Source organism: Vanellus vanellus (assembly GCF_965231255.1).
Source record: "Vanellus vanellus genome assembly, chromosome: 13".
NCBI lineage: Eukaryota > Metazoa > Chordata > Aves > Charadriiformes > Charadriidae > Vanellus > Vanellus vanellus.
In genome coordinates this window covers 2,789,717-2,812,480 of record NC_138918.1, presented here as the reverse complement: position 1 = coordinate 2,812,480, position 22,764 = coordinate 2,789,717, and the positions used below count along the sequence as shown (strand labels likewise).

Sequence of the window (22,764 nt, the reverse complement as noted above, 5' to 3'; positions counted from 1 at the left end):
ACTAGTAGCAAGCAAAGCATAGGTGGGACAAGCGTTGGGTGCGGGACCTTCATAAAATCCCGTCAAAGTGGACAAAAATTACTATCTTTATCCTGTCACGCCTGGAGACACCGACTCAGAGAAATTTAAATTAATTTTCCGAGGTACAGACGGAATCAGAAGCTCCAGACTCTCCTGAGTTGTTTGGGCGCTGTCCCTTAATGAACCGCGGGACGGCTCTGAGGGTATCAGCCCTTTCCGGCAGCAGACCACTCGCTCTGCTCTCCTTCCGCTCCATCTGGCGCCTCCTGAGGCCGGAGGAGCTGAAACCCCGACAGCCACGGGAGGAAGGGAAGATGAAAAGCCATTAAATGCTTTTCTTTAGAACTTGCGAACTCAATTTAGTAAAACAAACCTTGTCTTTCTGGTAACCTCCTGACTAAAAAGCTCTTACTTGGTTATTTTACTCACTGCCCTGCATCTTACAACGCGTTTTCTTTTCTTCTCCAGTAAAGGAAATAGAGGACGACCAGGTAAATCCACACGTCCAGAGCAGAGGTGGAGTTTAGAGCCATTCCTTTGCCCGAAGTCCCCATTTTTTTTGTCTCTCCGGTTGCCCCTAGGCATCTCCTCTCAGATTACACTTGAACAATCTCTCGCTTTTAGAGCTATAAAAAACAAGTAGACTTGAGGGCTTTCTGTCGTGCCTGATTTCCTTCCAAGCCCATGACTCAGCTCTGGTTAATACGTGGCAGCTGGTAGGTCAGGCAGGAGCGAAATACGCCTCTCTCTGGTAAGGCCCATAAAAAATGGAAAGATGGAAAGTGTATGCTGGTGAATGTAATTATTTAAACTGTCCCCGTATGGATATATAGACACGTAGCGAGCTGCAAACACAGATTTCATTTTATTCTAAAGCAACGGTTAAGTCAATTTAATTTTGCCAGTCCCGGAGCCTAATATATAGACTACATAAATGGAATATATAATGGACGATATAAAAACGCTGCAGTGAGTTGGGTACCTTAAGCCAGTGATTTCCAGTGGAGGTTTGTTACTGTCTCATTCAGCCTTTCTAAAAAACCCCACAGCTTTTCCTCAGTCCTCCACTAGCACTAGCAGAGCTTCTTTCATTTTCCCTGAGGAAGAAGTTGGGCCCCCACGTAGCGCATCCACGTTGGGTCTCTGATCGTGGTCTCACAAAACTGTACACCTTTCAGCAGTTACATCATGCCTCCCAAAATCTCCTAATCTGGCAGAAAAGTTGACCGCTTGATTATGAAAGCCAGCAGGCCGTGACCACCCTTCAGACACCATCACGGCACATCCTCACGTTTCCTTTTATTGTGTCCCTTGGCGTGAAAGGCGGGAGAGTCCCCATGGTTTTTTTCACTGATGCTGCAATATTGCAAATTCTCTTTAAAGTATGTGAGTAAATTGTTTAAGAAATAGTTAATGGGTGATATTAAGCCTTGTTGATTTGAGCGATGAAGGCAACATGATTGAAAATCAATGCACTTGTGTGAAATGGTAATATAATTAGTAGTTCTGCCAATTGAGTATATTAAATAGTTCAGAGGGGCCTTCCTGAAACAAGGTAAGTCACGTTTTGAAAGCCTCAGAAAAAAAGTGAAGTCATTTATAAAATGCTTCATTTGATCAGAATAACAGGTAGTGAATATACAGGCTGTTTCCTGATGGATGTTTAATTAAAATGTTGACTGCTTCTAATAAGCAAGAAGCTAAATTCAGTGAAGGTTTGGAGTTTATACTTTAATTTTTAAATATGTGAGTACCCACCTTAGGTTTTAATCTAGCTTTACTCAAGATCGATCAGTCACTTAATGAAAGAAAGCAAGAAGCAGCAAGAACAGTCTAAATACAAAATCAGATACCGAGGTTGCTCCCTGGCGTTGCTTTATTAGTTTACTCCTTTCTATTATTGTTTTCTATTTCCTGCCCCCGAAGTTGAGCTGTAGAAAAATCATTCGTGTAGCTTGCACGGCGAGGCGGGACGTTGCTCATCTCCGCGGTTCGCGGGTCGGACCTCTTCCGCAGCGCCGTCTGAGGGCGGCGGCTCTCGAGCCACCGACAAGGGGTGAGTTTAAAGTCGCCAATTCCTTCTTTCCCGCAGTGCCACCAGTGATTCGCGTCTACCCCGAAACGCAGGCGCAGGAGCCGGGCGTGTCGGCAAGCCTCAAATGTCACGCCGAAGGCATCCCTAATCCCCGAATTACCTGGCTAAAGAACGGCATTGATATCGTGCCAAAACTATCCAAACAACTAACGCTCCTAGGTAAGAACAGAATTTTGATTAATTAAAGTATTGTAGACGGGGGATTAAGGAGGATTATTTTGCACTTTAAACTAGAAGTTCTTGTACTTTCGCTAAGCCACAGTTGTTGGAAATCGTGTTACAAACCCCCTGTTCTTTCTTTTATATCTTTTTCTCCCGTGAATCTCTGGGGAAATGCGGTATCGATTGGTATAAGCGGTAATGGTGTTATGTTAAAGGACAGCGTGCCTGGTTCTCCACGGCCTCGTCTTTTGTGTACAGCTGTGCAAATCAGAAGAGAAACGCATTAAATGATTTGCTCAGGTATAAGCACTACATTGGACGCAAGTCAGCGGGGAGTCAGGCTGCGGGTCACCGATCTTCTCTGCAGAGGGGATCGGGCTCTTGACTCCTGCCGGTCCCTGTTCAAATGAGGGTGCCACAGACGCAGTGAAAGGCAAAAGTGTTTATTTGCCATTTTCTGTGTTAAAACATTAAAAACCTCCCCACCCCCCCAGCCAGTCTGGCTGTGGTTCATTGCAGCCCTCAACCAGTGTTGGCAACACGGATATCCCTGCGCGGTTGGGCCAACAGTCTCACTCCAGAAAGCAAAGCGATAGGAGGAACTGTAGAGAGACCCCTCCCAAAGCCGAGGTTTTGGTGATCTGATGAAAAACAGGTTGCAAAATTGAAGTTAATTTTTCTTCACTAAAGCCAAAGCGGTTTTTTTTTTTTTTTTTAACAGGAAGAAATAAATGAAATGTAATTTATTGTTTGCACTTGGGATTGTTCTTTGTTCGTTTCTGGCGCAGAGTGTGTATGTGCTAATGGAAAGAAGCAAAACATCAGCTCTCATGAGAATCCCCCAAATACCTCTAGTTATGTACAGGGAAATATTGTGTGCTGGGGCCTCCTTGTCGAGCCGTCGCCCGGCGGCTGCAGCAATGGAAGGCAATTAAGGGCAGTAAAAGCAATTAGTTGCAGTGAGGAACACTGTTTATGGGTGTCTTTCTTACAGCGAACGGGAGTGAACTTCATATCAGTAGCGTTCGATACGAAGACACGGGTGCCTATACCTGCATTGCTAAAAATGAGGTGGGAGTGGATGAGGACATATCTTCACTTTTCATAGAAGATTCGGCAAGAAAGACCCGTAAGCTTAATTTTCCATGTATTTACTTCTTTCAAGTGTATTTAATGTAGCGTTATACGTGAAATTTAATAGTTGAGCCCATTGTATGCGGTACGTTGGACTGTTACGCGTAAGGCAATGACAATTCTGTCTGCTTTGATCGGAGGATTGGGTTCTGTTTTGGGAAGGAATCACACGGGGAAGGTAAAATCTCCTCGTCCAGGACGATGGTGCCTTTCAGGTGCCAGAAGTGTGCTGGGTGTGGTACAGCTAACATCTTTACTGAATTAACAAACTGGCAATAGTTTTGCATATAAAAGAATCCAAACCCTAGTATTTTGTCGAATTAGATGCGGTTTCAGAAAATAAATTGCATTGATTTCTGTACAAGACTTCTTCTTTTAAAGCCAGTCACGAGTCTAAGTTCTCAAATATTTAGATGCTTGAAAAATGTTCCGATTGAATTATTTTACCTGTATTTACATCGCTAACTAGCAAAATAGTTTTCCCTTGGTGTGAAATTATCTTCCACTTCAAAGACAAATATTCTCCTGGCCACTCTTAGCTGCATGTCTCCCGTAGGAGTGTGGCAGCGTTATCTTGACCGCACTGTCCCCGAAACACAATTAATGAAGGAGGTGATTGGTTGCCCCAGTGGAAAAGCTCCCAGAGGCCTGATCCTTCCTAATTCCGCTGTCTTAACTCCTGGGGAGATTGCTTCGGTTCGTGGTGATACTAAAAGGCTAGCTGCAAATGGGATTTTTGCTACTTTTCTGGCTGTTAATGTAGAGCAAGAATTGAAAACTAAGTTAGCCATAAATATGGGCTCTCATGGCGATTCTTTGGAAAATGTATTCTATTCCTCATTAAATAGATTTATGTAGTCTTGTTAATATCGGCCGTTTTCCCTTGAATACTTGAGCAAGGGAAATTACAGTATGTTGAGAAATAATTGGATGTCTCTTAAACAGAAATTCAAATACAGCTGTACTTTCAATGAGTATTTGAATGCTAAAAGAGAATGCGGTCGCATGAAAGTCCAAGCAGAAATGCAGCAAAGTGCGTAGCTGCTGTAACTGCCAGTCTCAGCCTTCGGAAAGGTGTCATGTTTGCTTATTGAACCTATACAGAAAATCACAGCCTGTGCCATACCTCCAATTACGTTTGAAGGTAGCATCTTCTCTTTACTAAGGCTTTGTTCTTTGCACAGGCTAAAGTTGGCTTCATTTCAGCGGGGATTTTTCCCATGTCAAAGTTTCAGAATTGTCTCTAGAAGGAGCAAATGTATTTAGCGATATCTATCTTTCCTGATATTTTATTTGAATGAATGTTATAGAGTTTTCACAAATTGAACAGTTCATGTAAACATGAGTATTAATTCAGTTACTTGCTACAATGAAAATTTTGACATTGTTTTGTTGTTTTTTTTCTTTTCCTGATTATTTTCTGGCTTTCCCAATTTTCTGATGCTGCAGTTGCAAACATACTGTGGCGAGAGGAAGGTACTGCAGTAAAGTTCTTTTGTCGTAGTGATAATGTGCTTGTCTGCTTTAATAATTCCATGATGGGCCATTCTCCACTGACTTGCCACTAACTCTATCAACTTTCACAGTTACCAGATTAAGTACAGACCAGACGTTTAAAAGCTAAGGTATTCGAATAAGAGATGTCACTGTCATAATATAAATCGTACCTGTAACTTCTTACATTTTCCCACTATGAAATAATAGATGACCATAAAATATATAAAAATGTGAATTTTATATAAACTGCCACCAATGTGAGTAGCCTGAGATTCTCAAGCTGCATTAACAATTGCACATGTGTCAGAAGTGCTCCCAAATTACCATAATTGAACGAGTAAGACATAAATTCAATACTCTGCATTTTTAAGCAAGCAATTCAAACTCTTCCTCCTCAGCAGCACGTATTGATGTTTACTAGGTGAGCAACAAAAATTGTGCTCTTGACTGTTGGGCAAAAAAAAAAAAAAACACAACAGGTTTTGCTTCCCTCTGTCCTTTAAATCGATGCAGGGTAAAGGTTGCCCCATTTCTCTTTGGTTTAATTGGCAGTTAAGATCTCTAGTTTGATCAAATTTATAGTGTGCCCCGCACAGGGTCAACATCTGTGTATCTTGGAAGCCAAATTAGACCAGAACCCCGTCCTAAACAGCGAATTGACTCAAAGATATTACGGAGGCACTTGAAAAGAAGATGTATTTGATTATGTGCGTGCTTGTGCTGTCATAATTTCCAAAATGCACAGGGAGACGCGTCGTGCGCCAAGGAGCTGTGGCGCAGCTCGCCCCTCCGGCTCTGGGGGTACGGTGGAGGCATGGGGAGCCTCCGGGCTCCTGGGGGCTGCGAGCGGGGTATCCGCTCGCTGGAGGAAGGTTCTTGGGCTGAAGTCCAGGCGTAAGCCAGTTCTTACGCCTGCCAGTTGCGTATGAGGAGGCCAGGACCTCGGTGTCCATCCAGCCTTGTGGGGAGGGTCTCTGTGCACATCCAAACCGCTCTCATCTGCCTCCCCCTGCGCACTGCAAACCCCCCGTCCCGACCGCTGTGCCTCCGGGAGGGGCCGCGCACCCGCTCCGCCTTCGGAGGCTGCAAAGACCTTTCCATAAATAGTGCCTCCGGGTACCCAAAATGACAGTTGTGTGGCATGCCCTTGGCTGGGCGCTTTCTGTTCTGCTGTGGCCCAAAGGATCTTAGGGGCAGACGGGAAGAGCCAGCCCTCAGGGACCAGCACTGCCTCGGCCGGGTATGAAGCACCCGCTGAGGTCATGAGATGTGGCACAGCCGCCTAAGAGGGCTCTCCAGCACTTATTCCCAAATACGCCACCTGCAAGAGCCTGGTGCGCGGCAGTGAAGATCATCTCTTTACCGTTGATGTTCCCGTAAATGGCATTATGGGCACTAGGAACTGCTGTTTCCCTTCTGCTGGGAAGCGAAATCTCTAGTGCCTCTAATCAGTCCGGCATCATCTGCGTGATGCAACGTGGCTGTCCATATACTGCATCCCTTATGCTCCTTTTTAAAGAAAGTGGTTGGATAACCCTACCAGATGTAGAAGTATAGTGATATTTAAAGAACAACTAAGAAGTTGGTTGCAGAAAGTCTTATTATAATTCTGCTAAACAATATGGGCTTACTGCTTATCAACCTTGCACATTTTAAATAAAAGTATGAGCAATATACAGGGAAAAGGTGGGCAGTAAAAGCAGATTTACTATTGATGTTTCCTAAACAATTCGGTATCTTTAGAGCAGGTTTATTCCCCTGCCTGTGTTGTTCTACAGGATTTGATCGGCACATTCATTTTAGACAAAGAATACGTCGACCACACTTTAGCATGTGAAATCTTGGCACAGGGAAGGCTGGAAGAGAGGAATGGTATTTTTGTTTTTAAATGTATTCTTTCGATTCTGTTAAAACTTATGTGTAAGTAGCGATATGAACAGGCGGATTGGTAGACTTGAGCTCCTTTAAAATGGTCGCATCCTCGTGCCCACGAGCTATCGGGAAAATGCCTGGACAGAATCTTGCATAGAGCAAGCGTTTGCTGCAAGTCAAAGTTTTAACGCAAGTAGTTGTTCATTTTAAAAGTCAGTCTATCAGTCTGCTCGCAAAACCTTTCGCAGACCGTGCACAAATAACACCTCAGGGAAAGAGCGCACGTAGCACGACCAGCCAGTTAAACATGGAACTGGAAGCACGTGCAATATGGTGCAACGTACCAACTAGTTTTTAATTCTGTACAGAGAAAACTATGAGTAGCCCAAATGGAAGGGAGAGAGTTGTTTTCATGCCAGCGTTCATTTTTGCAGTGAGTGTTGCTTTCTTTATAGCTGGATGAAGGGAGCGTATCGTGCCAGCAGGCAATCATCAGTTAGGTGAATGTATGCACTTAAAAAGCTGAAAGCCTTTTTGTTACCAAATTTAAGTTCTAAAACACTTCCAGCCGTTTAGATTAAATTGAGGAAAATCATTCAAGTACCAGATCAGAAGAAAGTATTCCATGGTGACAAATTTGCCCTTTTTGCTTAAGGAAGGGAAATACAAATGTACGCTCAGGTGGAGACTGTATTCCACAAATAGAGAAAACTCTTGTTGTCATCAGGTGTCCTCCTGAAGATTTTAAAAAATAAAGATGTTAGAGTCAGCTTCACCAGGAATGGTTCAAATAAGAATTGTTATGTTTAGAAGACCCTACCCATTCTTTATGGGGGTTTTGTTATATTAGGGTTTTTGTTATACAGATGAGGTATGTTGCCTTTTATAACGCCTTTAGTTTTTGAACATCCAACTTGAAATGCCTTCGATTAAAAAGGGGAAAAAAGAAAAAATCCTCCTCATTAGTCCCCCAGTTCCCACTCTAGTACCTGCCTCACTGGTATAAATAACACAACTGAGCAAAATTCTCCATTGCCCACCTCTCTACTGAAATTACTCCCCGGACCGAGGAGTTGCAGCAGTACGGTCAAGGGTGGAGTCGGTTTTACCCATGTCTGTGAGATTATTTAGGGATGTGCCCCAATCAGGACTTGGCAAATACTTCGTAAGTCACAATAAAAGACCAAGTTTGCCTATTAAAATCCTGCCATGTCTAAAAATCAGCGTGAAGATTACTCTCTGAAAAAGTATTTTAATTTAAATTTGTAAACTTTAAAGAGAGAGTACCTGAATGCTCTTAGTAATTTGTATAATACTTTAACCAGTCAGCAGAAAAACTTGCACTCATTTTACTGTAGAATAAGTGTTGGGACTTGCCAAGTCACTAACTCTAAACCTACTGGGGTAAAATCATTATCAAAGTATTTTTGTGAGTAATTAAGGCCTTAGTTTGGAAATACACCGTCATTATAATCGGATCATCAGATGAAATCACGCTGCTATCGTGCATGAAAATAATAATAAGCATCTTCACAACGATCATAATTTGTTGCCTGCCTATTTCCACTTCTCAGGATCAAAATCCTTTACTCATGAAAATACGTGCACTCATTCCAGCCAGGGTCAAATTCTGCCCTCCGATGTATTCACTCAAATCCCACCGAAGCGGGTGGGAGTTGGGTGCATGCTGTGAGCGCGGGTTTTGGTCCAAAGTGCCCCAATGACATGTTTTAACAATATACTTGGAAAAAATGAGCCCTTAGTCCATAAAGATAACTTAGTTCTCGATGGAAGTCCAGTAGCTTTTTTTCTACGTGCATGATCCCTCTCTGTGGCATCACATTTAAGGGTCACGGCTCCTGTACCTGCCTGATGCCCTAACTGGGGTATTTCTGTGGTATGGCTTAGAGAGAGTCAGCTGGAACAGTGTCAGGACAGCAGAGACCACGTGCTGAGACGTTGTACTCTGAAGCCATTTATTTGGCACAAAAAGAGGGGTTTTTAGCACCAAAAAAACCCCTTCTAGTCTTACTAAATACTCTGTATTTTACAAAATTTTCCAAAAACGCATTTATCCAAATTATACATGTTTTTACTGTGAAGTTTTCATGTGATGATTTAGACCTCAATCCTGCAAACACTTAAGAGATGTGAGAAGCTCTGTAGATGTGAGCAGTGTTCGGAGCTGCCACCACAGGACCAGCCCAGGGAATCGGAACGCTGAACGTTGTTCAGATCTGTAGAACCGGGACCTTATTTCTCCATGGGTAAAATGCGATTAATCAGAAATTGCAAATTGTCACATCACCATAGCGTTGGCAGATAAGTACACTATCAACATTACTGGGGGTGACAGTGGTCATTGCAAACACTTATTGGTGGTGGTACGAAAAAGATGAGATGATGTTTGGATCTTTCTAACTAGAGTGTTTGAAAAGATCCTGAACATTTCTTAAAGATGCTTGTTAGTGCAATTGCACGTAGCTGAAGAACAACGAAATTACCAGTGGTTTAAGGCATTTCTGCGTGACAGAAATGATAAAATGCGATCTCCTAACAGCGAAGCAATGACAGACAGCTAGTTTTCCAAATCTCCTGGAATGCCCCAGTTGGATAAATGAGTGCTATTGCGATGCTGAACTACTCCACATTTGTGAATTACAGTTTGCAAGATTTCAAAAATGTATTTGTTTTGGTGGCTATAGTTAGTTCATCCAGATAGTTTAAGAAAATAGAGAAATATATGTATTTTCATTCATGGAACAGTTGTTAAGCGCATTCATTTTGCATCACAGTTACAAGAAGTCAAGTTACCTGTAACAGGAAAACCTTCAGATTCATTTTAATTAAAGCTTCTCTCTCAGTTCTCAAGTTAGTAGCAAGCTATTGTTAGTGAAATCGTGGAAGAAACAAAGTCATAATCTGAGGGAGTTAACAGTGCGATAGAGGGGCTTCTTGTAATCAAATCCCAATTCGGTACATGTGCACGAGATGTGAACATAGTTGTTTGCGTACAACTGCCGCCACCAAGGCAATGCATTTTTGAATGTGTCTGTACCTCTTCACTCCTTGAAGCCCTCGTTGTGACATGAAATTTGATTTTGTGAATGCACCAAATTTTGGACTGCATCCAAATGACCGACTTTTATGTAAGGCAGATTTTGTTTGTTGGGGGAGGAGGGGGAGTTCTTAAGAGAAGTCCTAACTGCTATGGATACATACCAAAAGAAAAATCCTATTCCTTTTGCTTTATCCCCCTTCAAGGCCTGAGTGTTGGGAATATGTTCTATGTCTTTTCTGATGATGGGATCACAGTCCTTCAGCCAAACGAATGTGAAATCCGGAGACACATCAGGCCCGAAGAGAGGATTTTCACAAGCTACGTAAGTCCTAAACCCAGCAGCTACAGCCGACAGCTGGGAAACTTTCTCTTAATCTCTTCAAAGGTCGTCATGGCTAAAAGGCCCCGTTTGACATAGTGATGCTGGAGCTTGGTGGGCTTCGTGTGGCATCCCTGAGGTGTATCATCTTCTCTTGAAAATTAAGGCAACCACCTCTGTTATAAGACTGACATGGAGGATTACTGACACGCTGCAGAGAATGTCACTAGTTGTCAAAGCAAAGCAAAGACTTGTACTTGTCCTGTTTGACCTATTTACATGTCCATACCCAAAAGTTGTAACTGGGCTGGAGGGGAGATACAAAAGTCAATAGCAGAGAGATTCACACATCACTCACTGGTGCTCACCGGCACCTTTTACTCATGGCTTCGTAGGCAAAGGAGTGGGCTGCTTTCTGCTTTTTAGAAATAGTTTTGCATGTTAAACTACAGCAGGGAGGCGAGGAAGCATGCGTGGAAGATGGTTGTGCCGTGCTGATCCTCTGCATCTTCTGCTGCTGAACCGGAGACCTGCGCCGTCCTTTGCTGCCCGGCATTGTCTGCCAGCGCTGACTTTACCTGACCCTTGCTCTAGGAAATCACGGGAAAAATTTGTTCAAGTGGCAGTGAATGTCAAGCATGGGCTCGTACGCAGTGGAGCTCAACACGGCAAGCGGGATAACACGTGCCTGGGGGCACTGTGAGGCCAATGTTTTCAGCGACCTGTGTTGTGTACTCTTGCACGGCAACACACATTGTATGAAAACTCATGAAACTACCAAATCTTACAGAATGCAGGTGCTGAAATACAGCCAGAAATACTCTCTTAGTCACTCCTTTATTTAGTTTTTTTTAAAGGCTCAGTACACAGGGGAAGATGAGAATGGGGCTTCTTTCTGAAGAAAGGGAGTCAGCCTTGCTTTCAGTTTTGGGGGGAATAAAAGGGGAGAATCGCTGTGATGAGCCCTGCAGGCCAGGTCGGGCTCTGCTGCCACGGGTCAAGGTCTTCCTGTGAGTCTGTATTCAGTAATTTTTAAATCGCAACCAATTTCTAGTTGATACTGAGGACTTTTTCCACTGAATTTTAATATACCTTAGTAGAAATTCAAAGTGATGCTCACCCAAGACTGGTCCTTAGCATGGTCTTAATGTTGTTAAACCACACTTGAGCTGTTGCTACTCAAAGACAGAAATCATGTGTTTCTTTTCCCAAGAGCTGTAAATATTGAAGAGGTGGTTCTGGAGAAACAGCTTGAAAAGAACAAAGGAGAGAGGGCACTTAAGGAAATAATGTCAGCACAGCGGTGGGCGTAAAAGGTATTTTTAACGTCATTACTTGGCTGCCTTTCAGAGACACCTCTAAGGGTTTCCTACAGATATCATAGGGCCTTTTGCCTTGGTATAGGGAGGATTGACTTTTATTTCCTCCCTTTTGGCTTTTAGTGTGTTGAATGTTTGCCACATAGACACTGACAGCAGCCCGCGACTTTAGGAGGGTTCCTACAACAAAGGTTTCTTCATTTGCTGTTAGAGGGCACACACAAAAGCAGGTAGAGCAGAGAGGCCGGTGACCTTTCCCTGCGCCCGTTGGCGCGGGTGGATGCTGTGTTGTGAGAGCCCAACCCCTGTGCACGGCCGAGGGTGAGGAGGGCGGTTTGGAGGCTGTCAGGTGCTGGGCTGCGTGAAGGGCTGCTGGAAACCCAAGGGTGGCTTTTGTAGCACGTTTTAGCTTGCAGTAGCGTAGATCCCCAGCCCGGCTAGAGGGCCTGAAAGGAAAATGCAGCCAAGCTGCTGAGTCTTGGATCTTCATCGTGTCTTGTATCTTTAGGGCAACGGAACTTGGTGAGGGGTCTTATGAGGAGCGGCTGAGGGCCCTGGGGGCGTTCAGCCTGGGGAAGAGGAGGCTGAGGGGAGACCTCGCTCTCTACAACCCCCTGACAGGAGGGGGTAGAGAGGTGGGAGTGGACCTGTTCTGTCAAGTAACAGGGATAGAGCACGAGGAAATGGCTTCAAGTTGCGCTAAGGGAAGTTTAGATTGGATATTTGGAAGAATTTCTTTACTGAAAGGGCCATTCTAGATACAGTGCTGAGGGACATGGCTTAGTGGTGGGTTGTCAGTGTGAGGTCAATGATTGGACTAGATGATCTTACAGGTCTTTTCCAGCCTAGGAGATTCTGTCATTCTGTGATTCAACCCTTACGCATGGTCTCCACCAAGGTACTGGGCTGACCGAGCTGGGCTGCTTAGTGGTCTTTTTATCCACCACCATCACTGGTACAGACCTGGTGTTGGCATTGCTTTTGCTTGAACCTCCTTTTTCTCCCCAAACAAGCTCTGCTGCTCTTGCTTTCCCCTTAGGGAGGTTGTTCCATTATTTAAAGTGACCCGGCTGTTGTATTGACCAGATTTAAAACCAACAGTTGTGCTCACTGGAAAAGACTTGTGTTCATTTAGTTTTGCCCTCATTTCCACACCACAGCCGGGTCCCACACAAATGCTCTTTCACATAAAGCAGCTTGACAGAAGGAAAAGCGATGAAGAGTAGACAACGTGCAGAGGCTTGTTGGTGAGATCGCATCTGACTCTTCATCCTTAGGGTACCAGTGAGCTCCCACTAAAGCTAATACCAGTTTTGCACAGGACTCGGCAAGTGGAGGATCAGAGACAAAATATGGTATCAGGCGGTTGCAAACAGGATTTGGTCCAAAGCAACAGGATTTGGTTCCTTTGGAACAGGAGAAGTTTCTGTGTTGGAGCAATGTTTCTGTGTAGGGCCCTACTTGCTTTGCTACTCTTTCCCTGAGCACAAGCATCTTGGATCACACCCTCCTGAACTGAAAATGAAGACTTTATGAAAAATATAAAGCTGTGATTCAATTAATGTAAATCTCTGTTTTTTCAAAGCACCAAGTGATATTTCTGTTGCTAATAAATGCTGACAGCACTGCAAGTCTTGTTGAGCAGTAGCATATTTCAAAAGACAGATCTGTAGACTGTGTGGTTACTTAAATTCCATGTGAGTTTGCAGGTGGTCCGGCTGTTTAATGTCACTGGATAGAGCCAGGTTGCAGTGTGCTACCTGATAAATTAATTATTTCGTGTTTTCCAGGAAAGAAGTGGGGGAAAAAATCATCCTAATTGAATCGCCATGGAATTTTTTTCTATGGTTTTCAAGGCTGAGCAGCTTGCTGCTCCAGGCCCTGAACTTGTAGAAATTAAACCTTTTCTCCTCTTCTTTTCTTTTTCCTCAGGAAGAGATCTGTCCTAGAGTGGAAGGTGAAGGCACTCAGTCCTGCCTCTGGGCTTCAGCGGTCAATGTCAGAGACAAGTACATTTATGTGACACAGCCTAAGCAGAACAGAGTCGTGATAATCGATATCCAGACTCAGAAAGCCGTGCAGGTACTTACAAGGGGAATGCTTTATTCAGTGATGGCAAAAGACTTTTGTATGGGACAAAGTAGATCTTTGCCCAGTGGACCTTCTGACATCACTAAAAAGTTGGGCCTGTGTTGCTTTCAGCTATGGGGTCACACTGTTTGTAACCTCACTGGGAGGAAAAAAAACTCCTTTACAGGCTGTTTAGCATCACCTCGGAGGTGCATCTGCAGCCGGGCTTGCAGCTAGCGTGGTAAAATAATGCTAGAACAAATTTCTGGCTTAGGCTCACTGAGCTACTGCCTGACCTCGGTTATACGCAGGTTGGGAAGAGTGAACTGGTGGAGGTATAATTCAGGCAGAAATTGGCCCTTGATCTACTGGCATTAAGTAACAGCATATGATGGAGTGATGTCTAGCTGGAAAGCGGCACCGAGCAGCCAGATTTTCCTGCTGCTGGGGCTGCTGTTCGTCCCCCCGTTGATTTGAAGGTAATTGTGCAGAGCTGCACAAATGGGTGTGACAGTGGTACATGGGAAAGTCTGCAGTAAACTAATACAGTATTCGTCGTGTGCATTTGGGTCGCTATGTAAATACCTCTCTCTGGTTGTTTTTTTTCAAGTCCTTGGATGTTGACCCGTTACCAACCAAATTACATTATGACAAGTCCCACGACCAAGTCTGGGTGCTCAGCTGGGGTGACATGCGGAAGTCCTCACCGACGCTGCAGGTGAGTCCTTATGCGCTGAGCCTTTGCCCTTCCTGGGCTTGGCATCATCGCTAGCAAGCCGGTGGCTGGTTGGTTGCAGGTAATTAACAGCATTTAATGGTCTGGATATAAAGCTGCTCTTTCATTTGCATATCTAGTGCGTTTTAGTCATCCCGCCTCCATCCATCCTCACATATTTTTCCTGCTGTTTAATTTGTTTTTGAGCAATGCCTGTGCCGTAGGCTGGCAGCAGGACTGCTTTGTTGCCAAGGTCTGTTTTGTTTTAAGGCTGCTGCCAGAGCCAAGTGCCGTAAAGTCATCCAGCAAGGGCTGGCGGCTGACTGCGAGCACTACGAGCCTGCGATGCTCCAAGTCGTTTGTGCACCCTGCGTGAGTGCAGCTTCTTTTTAACTTGATTGAGGTCTAAAAGCAGTGGGTACCAAGGAGCCAGAAACTTTCTGCATGGAAGTCTGTTGCTCTTCAGGTTATTGGTTGTGTTTCAGCGGAGGTGCGAGTCAGGCTGAGCAACACATTCAAGGGTAAGCCCGAGGTAGGGACCAAGTGTGTGTTCACGGCAGAGCTGCAGCGCACCCTTCTCAGACGCTGTGATGACCTGCAAATTCTTCTGTCTGCCAAGAATTTGGGGGCGTTGCATATAAAAGAAGCATTAAAATGTGAATTAATTGTACCGTGCCTCAAGATTCGTTAAGTCTTTCTAGGGAGGTGATTCTTCCCCTCTACTCTACTCTGGTGAGACCCCACCTGGAGTACTGCTTTCAGCTCTGGAGCCCCCAACACAAGAAAGACATGGACCTGTTGGAGTGGGGCCAGAGGAGGGCCACAAAGGTGCTCTGAGGGCTGGAGCCCCTCTGCTGGGAGGACAGGCTGGGAGAGGTGGGGGGGTCAGCCTGGAGAAGAGAAGGCTCCGGGGAGACCTTAGAGCCCCTTCCAGTCCCTAAAGGGGCTCCGGGAGAGCTGGGGAGGGACTTTTTACAAGGGCGTGGAGTGATAGGGCGAGGGGGAATGGCTTCAAACTGGAAGAGGGCAGGTTTAGATTAGATATTAGGATGAAACTGTTGACTGTGGGGGCGATGAGCCCCTGGCGCAGGGTGCCCCGAGCAGCTGTGGCTGCCCCATCCCTGGAGGGGTTCAAGGCCGGGTTGGACGGGGCTGGGAGCGACCTGGGCTGGGGGGAGGTGTCCCTGCCCAGGGCAGGGGGTGGCACTGGATGAGCTTTAAGGTCCCTTCCAACCTAAACCATTCTATGATTCTATGATTGCCAGCCTCGCACCGGTGTTATGCATTGAGCAAAACCACCCTGTTCTCCAGTATGTCAAAGGCATTTACCTCTTCCTGTCTTCCACATAGGAGAAGCCCGGGTTTTCTGCCAGTGCCCTAAATAGCTACTTATTTTTCTTAAACTCATTTTGTCACTTGTCTATCACAAGCCTTCAGCCTCCTTTTGAATGATGATGGAGCATAATGTGGTAGAATTGTTCCTTTCATAGTAAAATACAGAAAAGAGCTCTCTGGGCCATGAAAAAAAACATAATGTAAAACCTCAGGGACAAATTCTGGTATTGGTTGTCAGTGACTGCGCTGGAGGGCTGCCAGCGAGGTCCCCGGAGCTTCCCCACGGTCAGCACCATCAGACCCACAGTGACATTGGGGCACAGGAATGCGCAGAGGTTTGGACAACTAAATTAGCTTTCATTTCTGGATTGCCCTCGAGGATTCACTCTTCTGTTGGCAGTACAGAAACACCAAGTGTAGACACCTAATTGGGCGTTTTGCTGCTGCTATATGTCATATGACAGAGTTGACACCAGAGCTGATTTGATCTATCCAGACATACCCTTCTCTAGTAGTTATTTTCTGGCACTTGCTGCCCAACCTTTCTGGAAACATAGGTGTCAAGTGAATACATCTTCTACCAGAAATGTTTGCTTCTAAGTCTACATTAAAGCGTTCCCCGACAGGCAGAGAAGGAGGGTGGCTGTGCTTTCTGACCTAAAAACGTACATATCTGGAGGCTACATTAGTCCTGGGGCTGCCCAAGGCTTTGCTGGAGGTGCTGCCCCACGATGGTGGGACGAGCCGTCCCCACCAGCCGCATGCTCCGTCCCAGATAATGGCAGCAGCCTGCAGAGTTTCAATAATAAAGAATGGACCAGCAAATCAACATGGGCATTTTCAGGAAAAGAAAGAGTTGGGGCTGTTAGCCTGGAGAAGAGAAGGCTCCGGGGAGATCTTATTGCGGCCTTCCAGTGCCTAAAGGGGGCCTACAGGAGAGCTGGGGAGGGACTTTTTACTGGGGCATGTAGCGATAGGATGAGGGGGAATGGCTTCAAACTGGAAGAGGGCAGGTTCAGATTGAACATTAGGAAGAAGTTTTTCCCTGTGAGGGTGGTGAGGCACTGGCCCAGGTTGCCCAGAGAGGTTGTTGAGGGCCCATCCCTGGAGGTGTTCAAGGCCAGGCTGGAGGTGGCCTTGGGCAACCTGGGCTGGTGGGAGGTGTCCCTGCCCAGGGCAGGGGGGTTGGAACTCGATGATCTTCAAGGTCCCTTCCAACCTAAACCATTCTATAATTCTATGAAAAGACACCAGAAATGGAATGGGGGCAAATAAATGGAAATTTCTGAGGCAATGCCACCAGCTTGTCTCACCTGGGGACGAGCAGTTCCTGGTACAGAATATAAGGAGACGAAATGGGCTCTCTTTACCCTTTCTGACTTAATTTCTTCCATCCAGCTGTGAGAGGTTTCTGTAATTAAAGGAGAGATGTCACAAGTGTGTGATTATTAAGAGGAACACACCATCTGCACAGTTGGAAACTTGTTATAACGCTCCAGCTCTCAGATAGTCCTTTCTGTTATCTTTATGAAGTGCAGTTACACGTGTAGAGGATGAGATTAGCATCAGCATCAGCAGATCTTCTCTTTCTTCTGACCTTCTTTCCCTAAAGGTGGGCAGTGACTAATCTGGCAAAGTTCATTCTTAAAACCTGCGGCAGTTAGTTGCAGACATGCGTTGTTATCTTTTTGAACACAGATGCTACTGCAGAGGTTGATCTAAATTTCCACTCGTTCTTTGGAAGTCAGGGATTTATCAAAGAGCTCATGCAGCCGACTAGCGGGGTGCTGTTGATTAGCCGTTATTGGCTTCTGGGAAGCAAATGTGTGGCCTCGTGAAAGCCCTGTGCAAGAGCGGGCATCTCTCTTGAGCGATCTAATTGGAAGACATCTAAATGGCATGACCAGAACAGCTGTCTGAACTAAACCTGGTAGGGTTTTTGCATTTCCTTAATGAATTATGTAGCTATAAATTCAAAGCAACTACTGTTGCACATTAGAGCAGCAGAAGTTCCTAATGAAGGGACTAAAGTCATCTCGAACCAAGCAAACAATTTGAGTATTTAACATTTGAATTATTGAAAACTTACTTATTGAAGACTTTTAACTCTTGAAAACTACCTCTCCTTTTCCGGAGCGGTGGAGGAGCTGAGTTCCCGTGGCCATGGAGGTGTGCGCTGTGGTGGAGGACAGCTAAAGGGCCTTTCTCTGCTCCTCCCTGAATTCTATATGGTGCGGTAGATGGATGAACAGTTCTTCTCCTTCAAAGTGATAATTAACTGCTGTGAGTTAGTGTTTGATCCTTCAAGCTGGTAAATTATCGCTGTGCATTTAAGTGAGATTAATAAATACAGCCATGAAATAAATGTTTATTTTAGGCAGCGAGGAATAAATTATTATGGTCTTGGTGTTGTCATGCTATTTCAGCTCCTGCATGACTGCTCTTTCTCGAGATTATACGCATCTTATGAAAGTCAAGTTGTGTACTTACCTTACAAATGTCAAGCCTCAAATACTATTTATTAGCACACCTTTTTCAAGACAGCTACACCAAACAATATTTTGAGTCATTAATCTGTTTCAGTCTACTACATCCCTGGGAAAAGCCACTCAGTACCATGTACGACTGCGTGATCTCTGTTTGCCTTTCTGCCTTACTCGCTGCTTTTCCTGCACTCAACCTGGTGTGTATTTATTGTAGGTGATACCAGAGGCAAGCGCTGGGGAGGATCAGCACGTTATCCGCACGCCGTTTGAAGGAGTGGATGATTTTTTCATACCACCTACGAATCTTATTATTAATCACGTTAGGTAAGAAATGATCTTAATGAATAGCAACGGTGACCATGCTGCTGTCTTCTAGCGGGCATCCTTCTAATAATCTTACAGCACTTGACAAATGTGAATGAATGAGTTCATGATGAAGCTAACTACTCTTATCCCCTTTTTCACGTGTTAAATGGAGAAATGGTCGAGCAAACTACCAATAGTTATTCAGCAGAAACCAAACCTGGACTTCCCTTCGACCACGCACGGGCATTCAAGCCTCGGTTCGGTCAGCCCTGCCTCCTCGCAGCGCAGTGTGACACGCTGCCCTGGCGTCCTTGCGCCAGCAATCTGATGGCTGGGCAGTTGCCTTCCCTCCCTCAAAACCGCTTTATGGATCTGTGCAGAAACCTCCGGCAAAGACTTGTTGCCTGAAGTGGTGTAAGTTTATTCTGCCGGAAGCATAAAGCGTGGTCCTTCCATGTGATTCCAACTTGTTCAAATATTGGATCTCTGTGTGAGGTGTGTGGTTTGAGCAGAAAAATGGTATGCGCTGCATATTAAAAAGCTCACCTCTCTGAACCATCAGTTTTGAATGTTAATGTGAGGTAGTGGTTAATGAGATTGTATAACTAACATACTAATAACTTGGAGTGATACTGGCTGCTTCCCAGCAGGCACGGGAAGCCTCCCTTTAACATTATCAAAATGGATAGCTGCACAGCAATTTATACTATTCTTACCATGTTACAACATAACAACCGTTTAACCATCTTCTTTTCCCAATATAGTTTAGCTAAGTTAAACACTCAAGAATTCATAATGTAACTCCGTACATTAATCTTGTGTTCCCTGCAGTGAACACCGAGGACAGGGAGGTCACACTTAAATGATTATGTCTTGAATCTGATCCAAAATAAATAACTTTGCTTCCTGAAACACAAAATAATGAGCCATACTTCACGGCTGTCGTTCTTAATTTTTCCCTACCTCATTTTTCCAGTTTGCTTTTAAAATATCGTTATGACTAATAGTCGTGCCAGGAGGTAGATGACTCTGCTGAATGTTAAAGCCTGAGCTGAGAAGGTATGGTCTGGGTTCAAAGACAGGAAGGTGGGACAATTACACTTTTTTTGTTGTTGTTTTATTGTCTTTTTGCTTCGGTGTGATTAATCGGCTGTATACAGATGATCTTCCATAAGAAGTATTAAATGTAGATAATTGTCTATAGTTTTCCATGTGCAAAGCAGAGACTGCTGTGCCTAATTTCCTATTTCTTTGTTCGGGGCCAGATCTTTGTCCGTTCTCTCTCACCCTCAGCACAGAAAAATAATTGCTCACAGTCTAATGAGACTTACTGAGATCATGTTCTAAATTCTCCACTCAGAAACAATAAATGGCAATACCAGCGTTTCCCAGGAAGGCGAATATTTAAGCAATCTCTTCCGCAAGCCAAAAAATATTTGTATGCAAATGTTCCCGCATATGTATTTCAGCTGCCTGTTATTTCAGGTGGATATCTAGGAATGTATTCATTTTTATTAGTTCCCAGGGTAGATTGTTGTCTATTAAAAACTCTCTAAGTGCAAGGTTTTCTTTGAGATTTCAGATCACAGATTTCATGCCAGCGCTGCGCCTCTTCTGCAGCTGTGTGCACATAAAACACATTCTGACCCACTTTTTTAAATTAAAGTTTATGATAAGAACCATTTTTTAACTTCTTCAGGCATTTGGCCAAGTATTAAGAAAGTCTTGGGGAAAAAACTGCTGTAGGGGAAAACATTTTTTAAAGTGTGCTTAAAATGCATTCATCCAGGAGAAATACAAGTGTCATATCCAATTTCCACACACACAGTGCACTACGAATCTCCACTGCAGATATTTTCTGAAGGCTCTAATGGATGTAAGTATAATGGGAAAATGAAAGGCTTAGCCCAGTGATTTTCATGGGATCGTACACTACATTGGCTCATTCTTTAGAAGTGAAATCATTGCCGAGTGTCTCATTGACGGATTAAGAATAAAAGAAAGAAACCCAATGTTTTAAGCAAAATATATATTATCTGCATGCGAGCATGTTATCCTCCACATTTCACAAAGCAATTTTACATCTTTTGGGGAAGAGATACAAAACTAAGCCCTCACTTCATTTCCTTCTGTCTGCATTGAATGGATGAAAAGATACTCGATGTAAAATTAGTTTTCCTAAGTCAGTATCAGTGACCTGTGAATCCAGGGGAACACAAACGGGCTGTTTCTATGGGCTCCCTCTCAAATTAAGCAGAAACCTTTCTTGGCTATTCTTGACCTTTTCTTGTCTTCGGCAAAGGTCAGATGCGCTGCAGCATATATATCTTTTACAGAACATTTATTCACTGCTCACAGTTGTCTGCCCACTCTTGAGACAGAAAACAAAGACCCCTTTTCCTCGGTGCACCCTGGCTGGTTATGTTCCTCGAGAAATCTTTCACACCTTCCCTGGGCTGGCAGGACGCTGCTTGATACAGTCTCATCTACACCTCAGCCTTGCCAGCAGCTCCTGCGGTGGTCCCCGGGCACGCCGGGTAGCAACCGCGCGTCACAGCTGCCCTCTGGAGCTATAATTTAGGAGATGAGGTGGGAGATGGTCTTCACTCAGTGGTTATAGATACAGCTCGAAGTTGCTCTCTGGCCGCAACCGGGCAGGGATATGCTTCCTTTGGAAAATTTTTCTGTCTTGAGATTGAAGAAGTCTTGAGTATATATTGAATTACATCTCTCTAGACCTGCAACAGATTAAATATAAAAATAGCCAACGTTTTTATATTGGCCTAGAAATGGCCTAGAAAACACCCGAGTCTTGATACCATTCCTATTGTAAATTGGTCTTCCTGATAAAAGGCTTCAGCTTTTGAAGACGTGGTTGGAATACCCACGCGTATATTCAAGCTTCCAGGATCAGGTTGCTAATTTTAAGTGAAATATATACCTCCTGTTAGCACGTTTTAGAAGCACTAAAACGAGAGAGATTTCTTACAGAAAAGAGACAACATTATTGCACACGCTTACGAAACCAACAGGATAGAGTTTCCCAGTTCAGCTGACTTTGGTCTTTTCTCAAGCATATCGCCGTGTCTCCAGAGATGACTTCAGTGTCATGTTTTCTATTTCAGGTTCGGCTTCATCTTTAACAAATCGAAATCCGCAGTTCACAAAATTGACCTGGAGACTGTGACCCACGTCAAGACTATCAACTTCAAAAACTATAGCTGCGTACCGCAGACCATGGCTTACACCCACCTGGGCGGTTACTTCTTTGTCCAATGTAGGAGGAATAGGTCGGTGGCTGTGTCGCCGCAGCTCATTATTGACAGCGTTACCGATGCCGTCATCGGCCCCAACGGCGACGTGTCGGGCACACCTTATATCTCACCGGACGGACGCTATTTGGTCAGTGCGGATGAAGACAGCGGCAGGATCAAAGTCCAGGCTCTAACTGTCCGAGGGGAAATCAAGTTGATTTACGACTTACAAACAAACATACACGTATCTGATCTGACATTTCAACCCTCTTTCACTGAAGGCAATCAGTACTATATATATGCTACTTCACATTTGCAAACAGATGTGCTTTTTGTAGAGCTGTCAACGGGGAAAATGAATGTACTGAAGAATTTAAAGGACCCTCTCACATCCAAAGACTGGCCCTGGAGCAACTACAACAGAATTATGAAAGACAGTGGGTTATTTGGACAGTATCTCATTACACCAGCTAAAGATTCATTGTTTGTTATAAATGGGAGGCAAAATACGTTACGCTGTGAGGTTTCAGGTATAAGGAGGGGTAACACAGTGGTCTGGGTTGGAGAGGTATGAAAGGGCGATAGCAGGAGAGCCTTTGGCAGGCAAGTACCGGTTGGACCTTTACGCTGCAACAAATGAGCAGTAGCATTGTATATTTTTACACTGGGAAAAAAAAAAAAAAAGCAAAAACAAAAAACCCCTGTATAGGCTTCATGGTACAACACTGGTCTACTTGCAAGTTTTCTAATATAAGGTATGCTCTGCTAATAGGAAGTGGGTTTGAAGGGATATTTTTTATTTGGGGGTATGATTTGTGGTTATGAGAAAATGCTGGGAAGCGACTAATATGTCCGCTGAGATATCGTATAAGCCACGAAACCTAGCGATTCTGTAGAACAAAACAGATTTTGAGTTTCCATCCTGAGGAGCTTTTGTGTTACGTTCGAGCCATCAGTTTTCTTTCCTGTACACCTTCCCCTTAGCTGTGCCGACCACCCCGCCCCGACACAGAGGGGCCACAGAAGCAGTGACTGCAGTTAAAATTCACCTTTGGATGATGGGGGAAACTAAGCATCAGAGAGCGGTTTTCAACCCACAGAGACCTAGGAGAGCGATT

General features: G+C 44.4%; 1 protein-coding gene across 1 annotated transcript in view; it reads left to right on the top strand.

The window, feature by feature from the left end:
• Positions 1-22,220, top strand: part of FSTL4 (follistatin like 4) — a gene marked incomplete at both ends in the record, with an annotated part of 245,959 nt that extends 223,739 nt beyond the window's left edge. The window contains 8 exons of the mRNA XM_082490055.1: positions 2,114-2,275; positions 3,273-3,407; positions 4,862-4,888; positions 10,046-10,164; positions 13,413-13,562; positions 14,161-14,268; positions 18,301-18,410; positions 21,518-22,220. Coding sequence (XP_082346181.1) covers positions 2,114-2,275; positions 3,273-3,407; positions 4,862-4,888; positions 10,046-10,164; positions 13,413-13,562; positions 14,161-14,268; positions 18,301-18,410; positions 21,518-22,220 — 1,514 coding nt within the window. The remainder of the gene's footprint in view (positions 1-2,113; positions 2,276-3,272; positions 3,408-4,861; positions 4,889-10,045; positions 10,165-13,412; positions 13,563-14,160; positions 14,269-18,300; positions 18,411-21,517) is intronic.
• Positions 22,221-22,764: the final 544 nt, after the last annotated feature.